At 35.5% G+C, this 17,682-nt stretch overlaps 1 protein-coding gene across 3 annotated transcripts in view; it reads right to left on the bottom strand.

The window, feature by feature from the left end:
• The window catches only part of LOC135073755 (terpene synthase), a 258,865-nt gene extending 241,191 nt beyond the window's left edge, over positions 1–17,674 (bottom strand). For 2 of the 3 annotated variants that reach the window (XR_010257705.1, XR_010257706.1), the window contains exons 1-8: positions 17,503–17,674; positions 16,657–16,811; positions 12,583–12,727; positions 11,226–11,346; positions 9,511–9,650; positions 8,062–8,164; positions 6,092–6,219; positions 5,020–5,179 (exon numbers count right to left, since the gene is read on the bottom strand). Coding sequence is in view for 1 of the 3 variants with exons in the window: in XM_063967927.1 (XP_063823997.1) it covers positions 5,075–5,179; positions 6,092–6,219; positions 8,062–8,164; positions 9,511–9,650; positions 11,226–11,346; positions 12,583–12,727; positions 16,657–16,811; positions 17,503–17,547 (942 nt within the window). In the remaining 2 variants the exon portion in view is untranslated. Of the gene's footprint in view, positions 1–3,363; positions 5,180–6,091; positions 6,220–8,061; positions 8,165–9,510; positions 9,651–11,225; positions 11,347–12,582; positions 12,728–16,656; positions 16,812–17,502 lie in introns of those variants that run through there. The other variant, XM_063967927.1, reaches the window with a different exon arrangement.
• Positions 17,675–17,682: the final 8 nt, after the last annotated feature.

Below are 17,682 nucleotides of genomic sequence, written 5' to 3'. Positions count from 1 at the left end.
GATAACATTCTAATGTATTTCTTATAGTGCATCCACACCAAAGTAACTTTTTGTAGAGCTACATTTTGTAGGTAAATAGACAACAACAATGGAATAGGTTATTAAGAGTTCTGTTTGTTTAGTGCCTAATAATAAACAGTCGTAATAACCTTTAGCCTTTAGTCGTAACAATTTTTTGCCACAAAAATTTCCAGTAGTTTTGTTATAAGATGTTTGAGATAATATCCATACAAGCTGTTTTTTATTGTTACAAAAGTTTGGTTCTTTTTATGTTATTGGCATACAATAGGCCACATAAAAAGTGAGGCGTAGTACCATGTAAGTACGGAGTGACGTACTTAGACGTTCTAGAAAATTTACTTTCAAAATGTTGCACCACAAAATGAAACTACGTATTAGCATTACGCATAGTTTTCTAAATTAATTATTTGATATTATTGTCATATCATGGAAGACAATTTTCGATAAGACTATGAAACTGAATGGAAAAATGAAAATGAAATTAAAATTATAAAATTTATTTTACAACCAAATAACGATAATAAAGGATGATGGGCACAAATGTATGGAAAGTGGTACCCGCTCCAATAGCCATAACCAATATATATTTTAAAAGGCCTTTAGTTGTAGGAAAATGTCTGCTATGGGGCCAGTTCTAATTCACGTTTTGAAAGCAGTAATTCCACTAAGTATTATAATGAAAGTATAACACAATCATCCATGTATACGAGTATGTATTATGACTACAATCTATTAATATAACTAAAAGAAGCATTGAAAAGGAAAGGATTATACCTACGATGAACTACCCAAGCTATTAGCCCTTTATTCGCTTTCATCATCATCATCATGATCATTTTAGCCATAGGACGTCCAGTTGAACATAGGCCTCCCCCAATGATTTCCACAATGGCCGGTTGGTGGCGGCCTGCATCCAGCGCCTTCCCACTACCTTTATAAGGTCCTCGGTCCATCTTGTGGGTGGACTTATTGGGTCTTGTGGGTTTATTCGCTTTAGCAACCCATAATAAAACCCTTAAGAAGTAATAAAACTTTAACCCCTTTATTAATACAAGTTACACCCTAGTTGAACTCGGGCTTAAATTGTCATTTGGTATGGAAATGTCATTTTCATTCAAGGTTCTTCCTAGGTGTAACTTTTTATTAATAAGGGGGTAGTACTTCTTTAAATAAAAATATTTATTTCACAATTATCCCCATCAATAATTATAGAGTTAAGGAAGGATGCTGGAGCAGTAAACCCTTCCTGCCTCGCATAACCTAAGTACCATACGATGGACACGTATACCACAGATAGTGTTCCTCCACAGACTGCGGTTATAAGCTGTGTGGACCGCCCGATGCAAACTCCCGTCCACCGTCTTCCTCACCGCGTCCGACCATCTCGTCGGTGCCCTGCCCCGAGCGCGTCCCCCTTCATACTGTATGATACTTAGGTTACACAAAAAGTATCTTTATCTTCGAACGCAACCAGATCTGAGGCTGGTGGCCATAGTAAATGTTGTTCGTCTTGGTAAGACCTTTCAAATGACACTACAAACATAACTATTGGAGCCGGGTACCATTCTGCAAAAAAGTATGTATATCTTCGTACACAACCAGATCTGAGGCTGGTGGTCATAGTAAAAGTTGTTCATCTTGGTAAGACCTTTCAAACGATACTAGACTCATATCTATTGGAGCCGGGTACCATTTTGCCCATTGTCCTTTAAAATAAAACGTGAAATCACATTTCAAACTAATGAGATAAAATATATCAGTACGGCAACGGCACATCAAGCTATAAAAAGCTATAGTCTGGTCTGTGAGCACGTAAAATTTTGTCCAATGACCCCAAGCTACCCATCCTTAATTATATTGCTGTCGCGACTGCGACGGGCGCCCGCAGTGAGTGTGCGAGCGCGACAGCAGCAACAATAGTTTGATGTGCTGTGTGGTCGACTGTACTTTGATAAATCAATTTATTAATATCGATATAATAGCAAATGCATGATATTATAACATCTATAGAAGCATTCATAAATGAGCAATAAGATTTTATCTAGATTTACATCTTCGTATAACATGAACTATCGTAGTTAGATCTCCGTGATTTAAATATTACCATAAATGTTTTATTACAATTTTTGTAAGTATTGCCACTGGTAAAATTAAAATCATATTATCTTATAATACACACTGCATTAATATACCGTGTCAGATCACTGCAAAATATATAATAATTATACAACTTTGATAATAGGCACATCTAGATACTTGTTTAAAAACTATTGTTTTCGTAGCGTGCAATGCTTAGTTATTGAATTAATTGGAATCATTTATTAAACAACCAAAATAAGTACTTCAATCAAAAGCGATTAACATTAATCAATTGTAGCAACAAAAACGTTACGCCTATTTTATTTTAACATAATTACAATAATAATATCTAACACTAACGTCTAAATTAACGACAAAACCTTACAAAAACAATATTATAAACACAATGTTGTTGTAAAACGAATCTAGTCGAGGATAATTCCCACACCATATTGTCATCATTGCGACTTTTATGCAGTTTCAGTTACTTATTTACAGTTAGCGTCAAATAGATCGTGACACCCAAAGTGAGCAAAAAGTTGAACACACAATCTCATTTCAAGTATCTTGCGAACTTTTTTACTACTTTGGGTGTAACAAATTGACGCTGACTGTACACCAAGATATGCTGAGTTATCGCCTCAGACCAGAGCCCCGATTACGGTAACTTTTAACGTCTACAATCCAGACACGCTTCATCGATTCTGCGATACGATTGGTCAAAACAGCTGACGTACGCTGTTTACGCTGACGTACGTCAGCTGTTTTGACCAATCGTATTGCAGAATCAGAAACGCGTCTGGATTGGAGACGTTAAAAATTACCGTAATCGGGGCTCAGCGTAGACAACAAACCTGAAAATTGGTGCTTCTTATGCCTACTCAATGTGACGTTTCACAATTTATCGAGCGTCAAGCTTACATACACTGTAATTAGGTCCATTTTAGACTGACAAAAATGAAAGCATTTCACTCGTTAATACAAGTAAATCTATGGACAGGCAAATATCGCATCTCTGACTTGACGCAATTCCGCCAACCGCTAGATACAATCTGACGATACGCCTTATAAGTACGTTTATGCCTAATTACTTTAAAACCATACGATGGAATGTTAACCTATCAATGTGACTTTGGTTACTTAATATTGTATCACTTAATTATCCTGCTACAAAATGGCACCAAAATAATATTTCACAAATTTAAGTGTAAGTACTAGCGATCTGTGTAAGAACATGTTAGGAAAAACACTTAAACCAACCAATCCAGATGAAAATATTTCCTTTAATTTCATCTTTTTGACAAATCTGCTTCGAGATTTAAAATATAAAAAAAAACACATATTTTCCTTTAAAATTAATACCATTATGGCAGTGGTTCTTAACCTTTAAGTCACGAGGGACCATTTTAACAAATTTCTGTCTTGTCAGGGACCACTTATTTTTTTTTCAAAATCCTATGAAAGGAGAGTTCGATTTCTCGCCCAGTGTGCGCCGTTTGTGTTGTGTTGACTCGACTCATCACGTCACGTCACTTGTTTATTACGATGTCTTCGTGGACCACTTGTAATGCCTCCAGGGACCACCAGTGGTCCGCGGACCACCGGTTTAGAACCACTGCATTATGGTTATCTCTGGAAATGTTTTTGATTGTCAATGGATTTATACTGACTGCATTGGGTGATAAGATAGAAAGTACCCTCACTTTATCCACTGTCAAGTTTTTCCGAACCTGTTTCTTACACTCTTTATAAATTATGTAAAACCAAGAAATGATACACAACTTGTTTTACTCATTCAAAGCATTGTCTTTTAAGCTTACACACACCGTAATTACAAAAATAAACCATTTAAAATAAAATAAGTTACATAGAATTTTACTAGAGATCATCCTGAACCTTTTAGAAAATTACTACACCAATGAAATAAGTTATGACATCTAATTGATTTCCAATTAATAAGTTAGGCCATGGTTAATAGTTTGTTACATAATGTAAGAAATATGTTTATAGAGTAACTAATAGAACCGAAGATCAATTTTTCACTACCTTAGTATACTTTGTAGATCTTAAGATGATGCTTGAGCAAAGTTTAGTGCAAGTTAAAATCCCTCAAATAACGATCAAGCATAATTTAATTTTTTTTAATGTTTTACTAACATGAGAATAAATAAATGACAAATCAATTCGTGTAAAATCAATTAACTAACAAATTACACAATGCACATGTTAAACGGTACAAAGAGAAGTTTACACATTAAAAAAAATCTTGTAACAACAAACATCTACAGAAAAACACTTTAACAAGTGAAAATTAGCTACGGAATTATATTTCCAACATTGTGAACTTATTGTTAATATTATCCAAGGATAAGACCTGGCACTCGGTTACCTACTGACAATCATATTCCAATTTACATTTTTATTATTATGTTAATATGAAACTTTACTATCGGCTGTCAATATCGGAATATATTTGTAACACAATTTTTGAGCGTGTAATGTGCCTCGAAATATTTTATGCGGACAGAAGTCTATGCCTCATGTTATTCTACATTGTTCATTCGAGAGAAAATGAACAAACATTTGGACCCAATGCTTATAGTGAAAAGCCAAACAATAAACCACCATTAAGGTTGAATTTTCAATTTTCAACTTGAGTTCAAATACGAATGTTTCAAGCCTTGTAACTTTGACTGCTTTAATTAAAAATAATCCTTAATCTATACTTCTTTATGACATGACAAACCAGTACCGGCAATATTGTAATTTGGTTAATCATAATTCGATATGCAAAAAAAAAACGAGCGCATCTTTACACATAATGAGTTTTTGTTACTAAACTTGCACATTATTTACCCGGCCTTAGGATGGGGCTAATCTACCATAATCTGATTTCAAAGAGGTATTAAGTTTACTAACCTCTAATATTATGCTAGAAGAAATGATTCAAGCGAAACGAAGTTTTGAGGGTAGTTTAAATATTGTTTGGGAGGGTGTCGTTGTGCTGTTTGTCTCGCCGCCAGCTCAGGAGGTCGTCCAGGAGCGCTTCTAAGTAAGGGTTGCCGCCCAGTGCTGCCACCTATAGACAAAATTGGTAAATGTTTGATTAATTTAGGAGATTTGATATACAGACGGTGTTAGGTAAATGGGTATATGAGCCGACACTAACCCATGTTAACATGGTCATATAAATGGTATGGTGAAGTCAGAAAATTGGTATCATCATTTTAATTATTTTAATTTTCATACAAATCGGATTTTATAATTTTTTTTGTATGAAAATTAAAATGATGAAATCAAAAAAATTTCTGACTTCACCATACCATGTATATGACCATGTTAACATGGGCTAGTGTCGGCTCATATACCCATTTACCTAACACCCTGTAGAGTTGATTTGATACCATTTGATTTCATATAGAGTGAAATAAATGCCAAGAGCTTCCTCCTTGTGGATAAAAAAAATCGCCGAATGATAAAGAAAGAGGTCGAACTGGCCGACTCGAGTCATTAACACTTAGGCTGAGTTGCACGCACCTAACTTTCGACTGTGACTTTGACGATAACCGGTGTTTTTTGTAGTTTGACAGATTTTCGACGTTTGTTAAAGTTAAAGTAAAATGGTGCAACCCTGCAGCCTTAGTGAGATTGAGACGGGAAATTGGTAGGTATGATAACAATGGGTTGTGGTGGTCGAATGTTTAGCATTTAGCAGACCGACAATTTTGGCATTTGAGCAGCGGCACTGAATCTTTTTTGGAAAATAATTTAGTGGAATGCATAGGCTGAAATGACGCAGTCGCTTTAGTGTACTATACTAAACATATTAAGACTCGAGCGCCAAATACACTGCTCTTGCATTAGAACAGCTACCAGACGGAGTTAAGTTTTTGTCTGGAGTTCGTGGTAAGACTGTTAAATACTAACTAACCTCTGCTTTGAAGCTGCTGAAGACAAAAAGACTATCAAAATATAGTGTATTACGTCTTACCTCAGCCCTAGCCTGTGCATCGAGCTCGGTGAGCGTATCACGGGTGTACGCAAAACTGCCCAGTCGTTCTAGAAGCGATATACAGTACCGCTTCACTTCTACATCGCGAGTCCGCTGGCGGAGTATATCTGGTATGGTTCAGGAAACATATCTTGATGAAGATAAATGGATCAATATCCTTTAACATAATTATACAGGGCTTGTCTCAAACTAAACAATGCTTGAACTGTGGGTATTAGACAACAGATGACCTTTTTAAAATAATTAAATACTTTTTGTGACATTAAACATAAGTAGGTACTCTATAGTCTGGTCTGTGAGCACGTAGAATTTTGTCCAATGACCTCAAGCTACCCATCCTTATCGCTCGCGCGTAATTATATTGCCGTCGCGACTGTGCGACGGGCGCCCGTAGTGAGTGTGCGAGCGCGACAGCAACATAATTGAGAATGTTACTAGGTATTCAAAATCACTTGAAACCTATGTTACAGTTAAGCTTTTACATTTACAAATACATTCGTTTTTATTTCATTAAAAAATACCCAGAAGTTATGATTTTATAGGCATTCAAAGTTCGCTTAAATATTGAGTCCCGCCGACGGTCACGTGACCCCACGTGACGTACATTCACAGTGTCCGCTCACTAGAAAACGGATATAAACATACTTAAATACATTTTTTTTTGTAAATACAAACTTATTATACATATTGACACCCAGACCCATCACAGAAATTAAAATTGAACCAAACCCAAACTTGATGCGATTGTGTCGTTTTATTGCGAATTACCTTCCAGCTCCATCATCAGACCCTGATTTTACTATATAGAATTAAAATACTCCTCAATACAAAACGAACGAGCCCAAACTCGATGCATTTAAGTCGTTTTATTATAGAGTTCCTATGGCCACCTTCCAGCTCCATCATCAGATCAGCTCCATGTCATCATAATATTGCATGGTCATCCAAATCACATGTGTTTGCGAAATTTCAGCTTAATCGGTTGCCTGGAAGTGGGTCTTAATTCAGCTTGCAAGATTCCACCCATACAAATATGAGCCAGTCACTGTAATATGACGTCACGCGCATAAAAAGGCGGGCCAGCCGCCGCCCGCACTTTTAAAATTCAATATCTTGGAAACTAATTGACGTATCGAAATAATTCTTTCACGTGTAATTTTTATTTTTAACAGAGAATACAGAAAGCTAAAAAACAAAATTAGTGAACATTCTTCATTACGCGCGAGCGATAAGGATGGGTAGCTTGGGGTCATTAGACAAAATTTTACGTGCTCACAGACCGGACTTTAGTATAGAAAACGTTTGCAACATTCATGTATCACGTTTAATGTTTGTACTGTGCGGGGACCAAACTCACAATCTCTGGTACGTGAATCACCAGACTTGTCTAGCCATTTGTAGTTGTACATTTAAATCAGATTTTTCACTAAACAAATAAGTCCTAACAGTGTCAGACTCAATGAGCCCCATAGGCGTCTGATAGTTGAATGAAGCATGGAATATTATAAAATCGAAGATAACATGGTTTTGACCTTTATTTTCAGCGAACGTCCTTTAAATTGAAGATCTACTTCAAAATATTACAAGTGTTGAGCGTACCAAATTTTCTTGCCAAAATTAGCATATCTTAGTACAATGAATCGTTATTCCAATTGTATTACTAACTGTGAAAATTATCTTGTTACCCAATTAACCACACGCTTATGTAGTTGTTAGTTCACTTTTGGTTGTTATCGAATTTTAACTTCGAACTTTTATATTCTATCTTCTGATTAATTTCGTTGCGGGTCCAATGTCAGTTTAACTTTCCCCGGGACAAACTTGACCTGCACTGGTTGGGTTTTTATTGGCGGTCAAGCTGCAGATCCTGGCTACACAGGAGTTGCAGCGGTGGGAACGAGAGGTGGGAATAGTCCCGTTTTCTTTTGGTTATATTTTTAAAAGGATACGAAGCACTTGGTTGTCTCCTTTCTGGTTCCTTATGGCGTGGATGATGGGGAAGCTGAATTTGCCCTCAGTCAGATCCTCGCAGTAACTTTTGTTCTCTGAGTACTGAAACAAGATGGAGTTATTAGAAAAGATATCAATAATACACACAATATGTATGTTTGTTCATTGGTTAGGTAAAGCCTACTGTAAAATCGAAACCAAAATTGTTGTTTTTTTACAAATTGATTCTTGGCGATATAATCAGATGCAATAATAATAAAGACATTGTTATGTTAAACTACATATGTAGCCCGTTTCTATCAAGGCGGAGCAGAGCGGAGAAATATCTCGAATAACCAATCAAATCTCCAATCTCCCCTTCGCCTCGGTGGAAACCGAGCCTTAGGTTTTTAACACGAAATGATGACGCTCAAGTATCCAATCTGCATTCAAAAACAAGTAATTTCAAATTCAAGTACCTATGCACATTATTTTTCGAGTTTCAGAAAAAAGTGTATTACGAAGTTTGAAGCGTTGAACTTGCGTAGGTACACAACTATTGACTCCACATTTACGTATATCGTAACCCGAGAAAAGAAAATGAACCTTGTTTTTAGTGATTACAATACAATTATCGTCAATGTTAAACATAAATAGGTATTGTTTTTCATTAACTTTACAACATTTAGAAATTTCATGCACAAGTAGACGATAATTCTAGTCAGGGCTCTGGTAACTTTCTAGTTGGGTAAGTACTTTTAATGGAAAAGTACTGAATGATTTGCGTATCTCCTTGTGAAGAAAGCGCGCTTTTTATTATACCCATGTGTTCATTTTAATAATAAATATTGTTCATGTCTTCATTCATATTAAATAGGTAAGTGCATAGGGTAAGTGCAAGTGGCGGTTACACTGGACCGCAAAGAAAAAGGGTCGGTTAGAAAATCTTCTATATCTTCAAAAGTAGGTACTTGACCTGGTTTTATGAAACAAAACATACTGAAGAAAAAAAAATATAAAAAACTTGAATTAATTTAGTATTTACCTATTTCATAAAGCTAGGTCAGGTACTTTTGAAGATATTGAAGATTTTCTAACCGACCCATTTTCTTTGCGGTCCAGTGTAAATGATACATAAATAATTAAGACACTTCTTACATCAGAAATTTAAGTGCAAATGCTTGTGATCATCACACGTAACATTTGCCCTCGGCGGTATTTAAATCCGCAACATGCTGCGTACTATAAGTACCTATCAGTCCAATCATAGATCATTATTCAACTACTACGTCAGCCGTTAGACAGTCAGTGTTTAAATTAAATAAATTACTACCTTACTACATTACATATTCAACCTTTTTACCCCGTTATAAAAACAAAAACCCTGTTAAGGATTAAAAAGTGGTTAAATTAAATACTTGCGCACTACATTTTAAACCTTTTTACCTTGAAATAAGAGTTAAACATACCTCTTGTAAGCATAAGTTGCAGTAGTCATCCCTTATCTGGAAGTACAAGCCAAAGATGGCCGCCAACCGGCTAAAGTCAGACTTGTTGTCGCTAAACAGCTGCATCAGTCGAATGGCAAGCATGAAAAGCCCGCCGGTTTCTGAAAAAAGTACCTTTTTAATACCTCAGCTAAGTTAAGTGAAGGAAGATATACATACAGGGTGTCCCAGAATGGGTGAATCAAACTGATAGGGGAGGTAGCTCTACTATAGTCTTTTTCACGTAAGATGATCCGTATGACACTTCAAGGTTATCCATATTACGCATACTACATATGCAGAATATTTTTGAAAAAATATTTGTATTTTATTAGCAATATAATAAAAAAAAAATACTACTTGTCTTGAAATATATAGTAAAATCTGAGTCTATTGATTATATTTTAATTAAATACGATGTAAAAATATTTTTATTTAATGTACGCAATGTGTGAAACGGAATAGATTTAGTGCTGGGGTATTTCTTGTATAATAAAATCGATTATTTCCGCGGTTCATTAATCAATTGCAGTGAATACTTAGTTATTAAAAACATCACAAACATCAACTATATTTTTCGATTATTGACTTTAATAAACGCATTAAAAATAAATTAATAGTTTTTAATTTAAAGAAACAGAACCAGTACTTTTTGATGAAACCAGAACCATGAAATTTGAATATTATCAATAAAAAATTGTTACAATAATATTTGTAATTAAAAAAAACATGTTTTTTGTTAAATAACACCTATACAAAATATTTCTCTAAAAGTAGATTTTACTAACTCTTCGAAAAAAATCGATAGATAAATCGCTATGGTTTAGTAATGTGACATCTCTAAATCTTTCAAACTCGAAACGTCATACGGATCATCTTAGGTGAAAAAGACTAACTATACCTAAAAAATATGAAAAAAAAATAAAGCGCATAAGGACATAAAAACTTTTTTTTTTTAAATTAAAATAAATCAGCTTCGCCTAAGTATCTGACTATAATTGCTGCGTTTGGAGTTTAGTTGTACTTTTTTTTACTAATATTAATTGTACATGATCGCTTCGTTTATCTGTAAACAAATTTTTGAAAATAATGACTAGATTTCGATTTTGCGCACTTTATTTAAAAAAATAATCTGAACTCAAATTTTTTATTTCATATTTTTTAGGGATTGTACATTAGTAGAGCTACCTCCCCTAGCAATTTGATTCACCCATTCTGGGACACCCTGTATAGGCTGTTTTTTATTTATTTATTTAGAAACTACAATCATTTGCGACATAGAATATGTATTTTTCTTCGTTAAAAATTTAAATATAGCATTAAAAAAACTTTATTGTTACTTGCATACCTAAAATGAGGTGAAAGGGCGACAAAAATACCGAATTAGATAGAATCTATAAGATTAATCGACAATACATCACTATGACATTGCATGATTAAAATTATGCAACTTTTCTGATTCATTTATTAAGAATGTTTAGTTTTTCTCGAACGTTTGAGAACGTCGAAAAAAATACAAAAAGATTAGCGTAACAAACGACGAGGAAAAATGTTTCAAAATTGAAATCAATGCAGTTTTAATAATGAGATTAAGGCTGACTGAGTTGTACCATCTTACTTAACTTTAACAAACGTCAAAAATCTGTCAAACTCCATACAAAAAGTGCCGGTTATTGTTACAGTTACGATTAACTTACTTTTGATGGTCATTTCCTTGTACTCCTCTTCAGACGGACATTGGAAGTTGTCCCTCCAGTAGATTTCTAGACCTTGCCCTCTGTGCAGTTCCAATAATTGCTCGGTATACACCACAGTGGCCTGAAACGAAAGCTAATTGGCAGTGTCCATAATAGGGATGTTATGGATATGTAGTTTCGGTTACGTATATAGGAATAACATTATACCGGTTTCGGTTACGGTTACGGATATTTTTTTATTTCGGATGTCCGAAAGTTTCGGTTACGGTTATGGATATCTGTGTGAATGCAATTTACAATAGTTGTCGAACACGGTTCATTCATGGCCGCACACTTTACATCGAATAAAAAGTAATAAAAAAATAAAAATTGAAACTAGATGGCATTATAAAGGTAAATCAGGCTGTTATGCATTTACATTTAATGCTATACAAAAAACAATTTAAACTGCCTACATCCGAAACTATCCGAAGCTTTTGAATTTGTTACGGTTTCGGATATTTTTTTATTTCGGATATCCGAAAGTTTCGGTTGCGGTTACGGATATCCATAACATCCCTGGTCCATAACAAACTCGGCTAATTAGAGAGCAGCAGATAAACCAATTATTGCAAATTTTCCTTGTGAATGACGCAAATTGATGATGTACAACTGTGATTTTTTATTTCGTTTGAGAGCATGCGAATGCGTAAATTAACTGTTTACTATTAATAGTTAATGAAGAATAATGTACCTAGCACGGTTATGGGTTTAGAAATAATTATAACTAATTACCACAAGTAATATACTCTCATAAATAAATAAATAATGGGAAAGGATTCCCCAAAAAGAAAAAATGGCTGTGACATACGGACGGACAGACGGACAGACAGACATGACGAATCTATAAGGGTTCCGTTTTTTGCCATTTGGCTACGGAACCCTAAAAAGGAGTCCATCGAATTGTAATTAACTTAATTTATCACAATAAATAGCTTTAATAGGAAAACGACATGTAAGCAGCAGGGGTTACTTAGGCCTTGCTCAGACAGCGACTATGGCGCGGTTCTTGAGCAGTTATCATATATTTTTTAATCAAACCGAGACCGTGCGGCGAAAAAATCTGAATCCTCAAGCATCGCGTTTTTAGAAGCACCCACAAACCGCGCGGTTCTCGTTGCCTGAACTAGGCAAAAGTATTGTTGGTGAAAACATTCCTTACCAAAGGATTCCCTAATTCCAGGTTTTTCTCCAAATCTTTTATGATTATGACGTAATCATGGAAACAATTGAGTCCCTGAGGGCATATTTTCAGCACGTCTTGGGTGACATTATACACCTTGATGAAAACAAGCCTCAATGAATGTCAGTTCCTTACCAAAGGATGACCCAACTCCAGGCTCTTCTCCAAAGCTATGACCATGACGTAGTTGGCTGCGTTGATTGTGCTAGCCACGCCGTAGATGGAATGGGCCACTGGGATACCCCGCCGGAGGATGGAATTGTCTTGTATGTCGTCGATGCTAAAAAAATTGAAACATTATTTAACTTGCTCTCTGAGGTCGGTATATCCGGACTATACTCGTAATAAGTCCCTCTTCCAGGTATACGTAATTCATAAGATGGATATAATTTTTGCGGATAGAAGAATGAGTGAAGCTCAAAAGATCCTAATGGGTCCACCAGTCCAGGCGCATTACGTTGTGGTGTGGGTCCGTATAAGATAAAATAAATCTGCTCTCTAATCCTCCTAAAGGCCCGCTTTCCACCAAGGCAGAGCGGAGAGAAGTAGAAACAATGAAATGTGATTGGTTATTCAAAATACTTGACCACTCCGCTCTGCTCCGCCTTGGCGGATACCAAGCCAGGCACGAGAAAAAAGGCATCTTCTGGGCAAGCTCACTTCATCATAGATCACATGGGCGAGATAATATCAAGAAGCAAGCCAGGGTGGCCACTATAGGCCAGGCCTTATTACAAAAGCTCAAAGTTGCACAACGTGCTATGGAGAGGGCTATGCTCGGTGTTTCTTTACGAGATCGAATTAGAAATGAGGAGATCCGTAAACGAACTAAAGTCGCTGACATAGCCTGACGGATTAGCAAGCTGAAGTGGCAATGGGCAGGGCACATCGTACGCAGAACTGACGGCCGATGGGGCAGCAAGGTTCTGGAGTGGAGGCCGCGTACCGGAAAACACAGCGTGGGACGTCCACCCACAAGGTGGACCGACGACGTCATAAAGGTAGCAGGAAGGCGCTGGACGCAGGCCGCTACCAACCGGGCAACATGGAAAGCATTGTGGGAGGCCTATGTTCAGCAGTGGACGTCCTATGGCTGAAATGATGATAATGAAGCAATGGTGGGGAGTATAGGCCACATTCTCAATTTGTATCTGGTAATTTAGAGGGCCGTGCTCCTGCAGTGGAGACTAATTGACCTGATAATGATGACCAAGCCAGCTGTTCTGTCTAAGAACCCAGTACAGAATTGTAATAAACAAGTTCCAACTAATGGATAGACATGCAATTCTTTGTATTAAGCTTTTTTTAAATAACCAGAGTGATCTGTTCTTGTTGCCTACATAATAGAGAAGTTTGTTAGATGAGGTCTACTATGTGATACTTGGCAATAATTAGGTACTATTATTGTTACTCTAGTACTTCCCAATTGTTGTGAAGCGATTTCTAGAATATTCCACCACTGAAAAGACCCTAAGGCCTAGACCAGGTAAAGAGTATAGTAATGCCCGTTTTCACCATCAATCCCTAATTTTTAAGTGACCCCTATGATGACAGATAATATTAATTTTGTTACAATAGGGGTCACTTAAAAATTAGGGATTGATGGTGAAAATGGCCCTAAGTCTACCTAATATGTTTTAGTTGAGCGTGGATTTTTATTTCGCATTACTTTCATAAACATTGGTTACCACAACATGTTGGTGCCAAATAAAGCTATTTATAAACCGCTCATATCCGATTCCGCAACATTGTAAATTCTTGGCCGCCACAGAATCGCGACTAGCTTTAAAGATGTTAGACACAAAAAAGCGAGAACAATGAGATTTTTTTGCTTAGTTATTTACATCAATTTAAATTTTTTACTTGGTTACTAACTACCTCGTATTTTTTGCCGTAAGCTGAAATGCCACAAGGCTAAATAAGTACATATTGAAATATGTAAAACTATTTTTCACAATCTTTTTTTCTACGGCCTTTATAAATAGATTTTAGTAGAAAGTAGGAAGCAGTCCTATGTGAGAGGAAATGTTTTTTGTAATAAGAAGTTCCCCTTTTCGTTAAGCTATATAGGTTTATTGTTAAATTGCGTTAATAACATGGTGGGTGATGGACAATTATACGAAATACCTCTTGATTCCAAAAATAGGACAGCACAGTTTCACTGGGAAATGCAAGGCCCTTTCTTTAACGTTTACCATGCGATTAGTCGAGTCGTGGGTGAACGCGCTTATTTCACAATCGCATGTGTGTGGCGATTCACACTCTTGCTTCGGAGTTTGGCAATCGCAAAACAGAAAGTTCACTGGTCCACTGAAATCGCATATAAACTGGATGATATTTGTCGTGGAAAATTATATCTTCTGATAGTTAGGATTTCTTTCCTCTCTTTATATGCCTAAGTATAATATGGTAACGAAGGTAACATCATTGTAGTGAATTTAATGAATAGGATGATGACATCAATCAGCTAATCAGAGTGATTAAAGGATGATGTGCAAAATAGTTCTACGACTGCTTTTTCCTTGTTTTTTTTATTGAGAAATTATAATACACACCAGCCACGGTATGATTTACCTTTTATTTTCTAATTGAGAGACTACAGGACCACACCTCTTCTTCTTCTATGTAATAGCGGTTAGATTACGACATGTGCCCTTTTTGATGGCGTATGTAATATGCAATTTGCATAATATCTTACATTTAAACAGGTTTGCAACTGGCGGAAATGATGGCAATAATCTCTTCTAAATAAGTGTACAATTTTTATTGAAAATAGCATCAATTACGACGACTAGGTGTAGTCGGCGTCATATAGTTCGTGTTGTGTTGTGACACTCAAAGACTCAAAGCGGCCAAAAACTTGTGTGTTGCGAACTTTTTGCCTACTTTGGATGTCACGGAACTTTTTGCCTACTTTGGATGTCACGGAACTTTTTGCCTACTTTGGATGTCACGGAACTTTTTGACGCTGAATGTACATAAGATACCGGTTTATGAGGGTAGGGCACATGTTTGAAGGCTTGATGTGAAAATCTTACCGTAACATTTTTTTTTGAAGATCCAATGTAAGGTGTGGATTAGCAATAAAGAATTTGGATTTTACTTTTGCACATGCTCATACCATTATGGGCAAAATATTTCGATAACATCATGTGCACTTGAGCCGCAAGACAGACATCGTGATATTTTGCCCATGCTGATTTTCTTCTTTACAGACTCTCGAGAATTCGAGATCTGTGGGCGTGGCACGCTGACTTTGAAGCGAGCGAAACTGTTGGCGCCGCGGCAATCGGTACAACAGGAAAAGCAATCTAATTGTGTTATCTATACAGTTTATATCTGTAGAAGTTATATGCGCCAAAGCAGTTACAGTGTGGTTTTATCAAGTACAGTCAGCGTCAAATAGTTCGTGACACCCAAAGTGCCCAAGTTGACAACACAACCTTATTCCAATTTGATTGTAAAAAAGACGTGTTGCGAATTTACTGGCTACTTTACAATGACAAAGAAAAACCGTCATCACGCACCTTTTTAACCGACTTCAACAAAAGGAGGAGGTTCGCAATTTGGTTGGTTTTTAGGGTTCCGTATTTAAACTTTGTATTAGTTTCGTATTTGATAACAAATTATCAAATAAATTTGTGGTTGAGAGTAGATCGAACTTATATTCATTCGTAATGACGTTAAAAAAGTAGGTAAAAATATTATGATTGTTAAAAAGAAAAAAAAAATGCATGATATAATGATACTGAATGATATTTTTTGTATGTTTTTCTTATGAATAATAACATGGGATTGCATGCATTAAAGGTTTTTTTATCATTGTTTTCTGTTGAAATGGAGATTAGCCAAAATGCTAAATTAATGTTAAAGTTAAATGTACCTACAGTGTGTCATTTCTAAATAATTCATTAATATTTTTATTTAATATCAAGCTGTAGTCTAAAGTCTAGCTATATCAAAGGGTTATGTGATTGCTAATGATTTTATGAGTAATCATTATGTAATTAATTTTATTAACACAAGGCAGCCTTGAATCTACACTTATTTTATGTTTAGTGTAAGATCAATGTATTGCGATGCAACATTTGTTGAATATTAGTAGGACTAAATAAATATTGACAAATTGCTAAAGTACAGAACACAACCAACAGATATACTGTATCATATGTGAGTATGGAAAAAATAATTTTTAACCATAATACTTACAGTAAACTGGAGTTGTGTAACATTTGGACGATTTCCCCGATGGCGTGTAGTTTTTCGTCGGAGACTTTCAGCCAGTAATTGAATGCAGACGTTAGTTTTGTGCGGATCTGCTTACCGGGTACTTGTTGAATGTATGTATATGGCATCAGGATTTTCTAGAAATAAACAAATATTTTAGTTAATTATCTTTTTGATTATTTTTTATTTCCCTTAACAGATTCTGTTTGATCTTTTTTTGATTAATGCAGGTAAAACTGATGACAAAACCTTTGAAAAGTATTTGTATTGTTATCTTGTTTTTATCGCTGTTCTCTAGATAAATATTTATTTATTGTTTATCCTTAAGTTTCTAGGAATTAGACAGTACATTTATTTTATACACTACAACATAATAGTTTAAAATATTATACTGCAACGCTAATTTTTCATTACCTAAATAATTTTCATGTAATACATTTATAATTACATTGTAAAATAATAGATTAATTGTGTAAATTTAAGTAACTCAGTTACCATTCAATCACAAATTACATTAAACAGTTAGCTGCTGCTAACAATTTCTGCTGATTTGGTATTTATCACGTCCAAAGGAATTTAAACGTTGTGTCCATAAAAATAAAGACATCGGCACAAAGAAAAAAGAAATGCCGCATGCTGCTGCAGCATTGCCGATAATGCATCAATTCACATCAAAGGAGAACAATAACATGGCGAAGCTATTCTCTTTAATATTATTTATTACTGGTGAAAACTTCTCTTCTCTAAGTATTTTTTGTAACGTTTATTTGGATAAATTCAGAAACAAAAGTAGGCGGTAAGTTCAATATTTATGAATTATTTACAAACCTCATCTTGCACCTTTTCACCACTCTTTGTACACACGTGCGACATAATTGCGTTTATTTTTAAACGACTTTTCTCTTGTAAATTGAAAATTATGTAGGGAACCACTAACAACAACGTCTACGCTCAAAATAAAATCGATTTTTCTGCTGCAACTTTGCTGATGAAAAGCTGAAATGTGAA

This window comes from Ostrinia nubilalis, chromosome 8 (genome assembly GCF_963855985.1).
Source record: "Ostrinia nubilalis chromosome 8, ilOstNubi1.1, whole genome shotgun sequence".
Taxonomy (NCBI): Eukaryota; Metazoa; Arthropoda; class Insecta; order Lepidoptera; family Crambidae; genus Ostrinia; species Ostrinia nubilalis.
The sequence above is the reverse complement of the archived record's forward strand: the minus strand, read 5'-3'. Positions and strand labels throughout refer to the sequence as shown.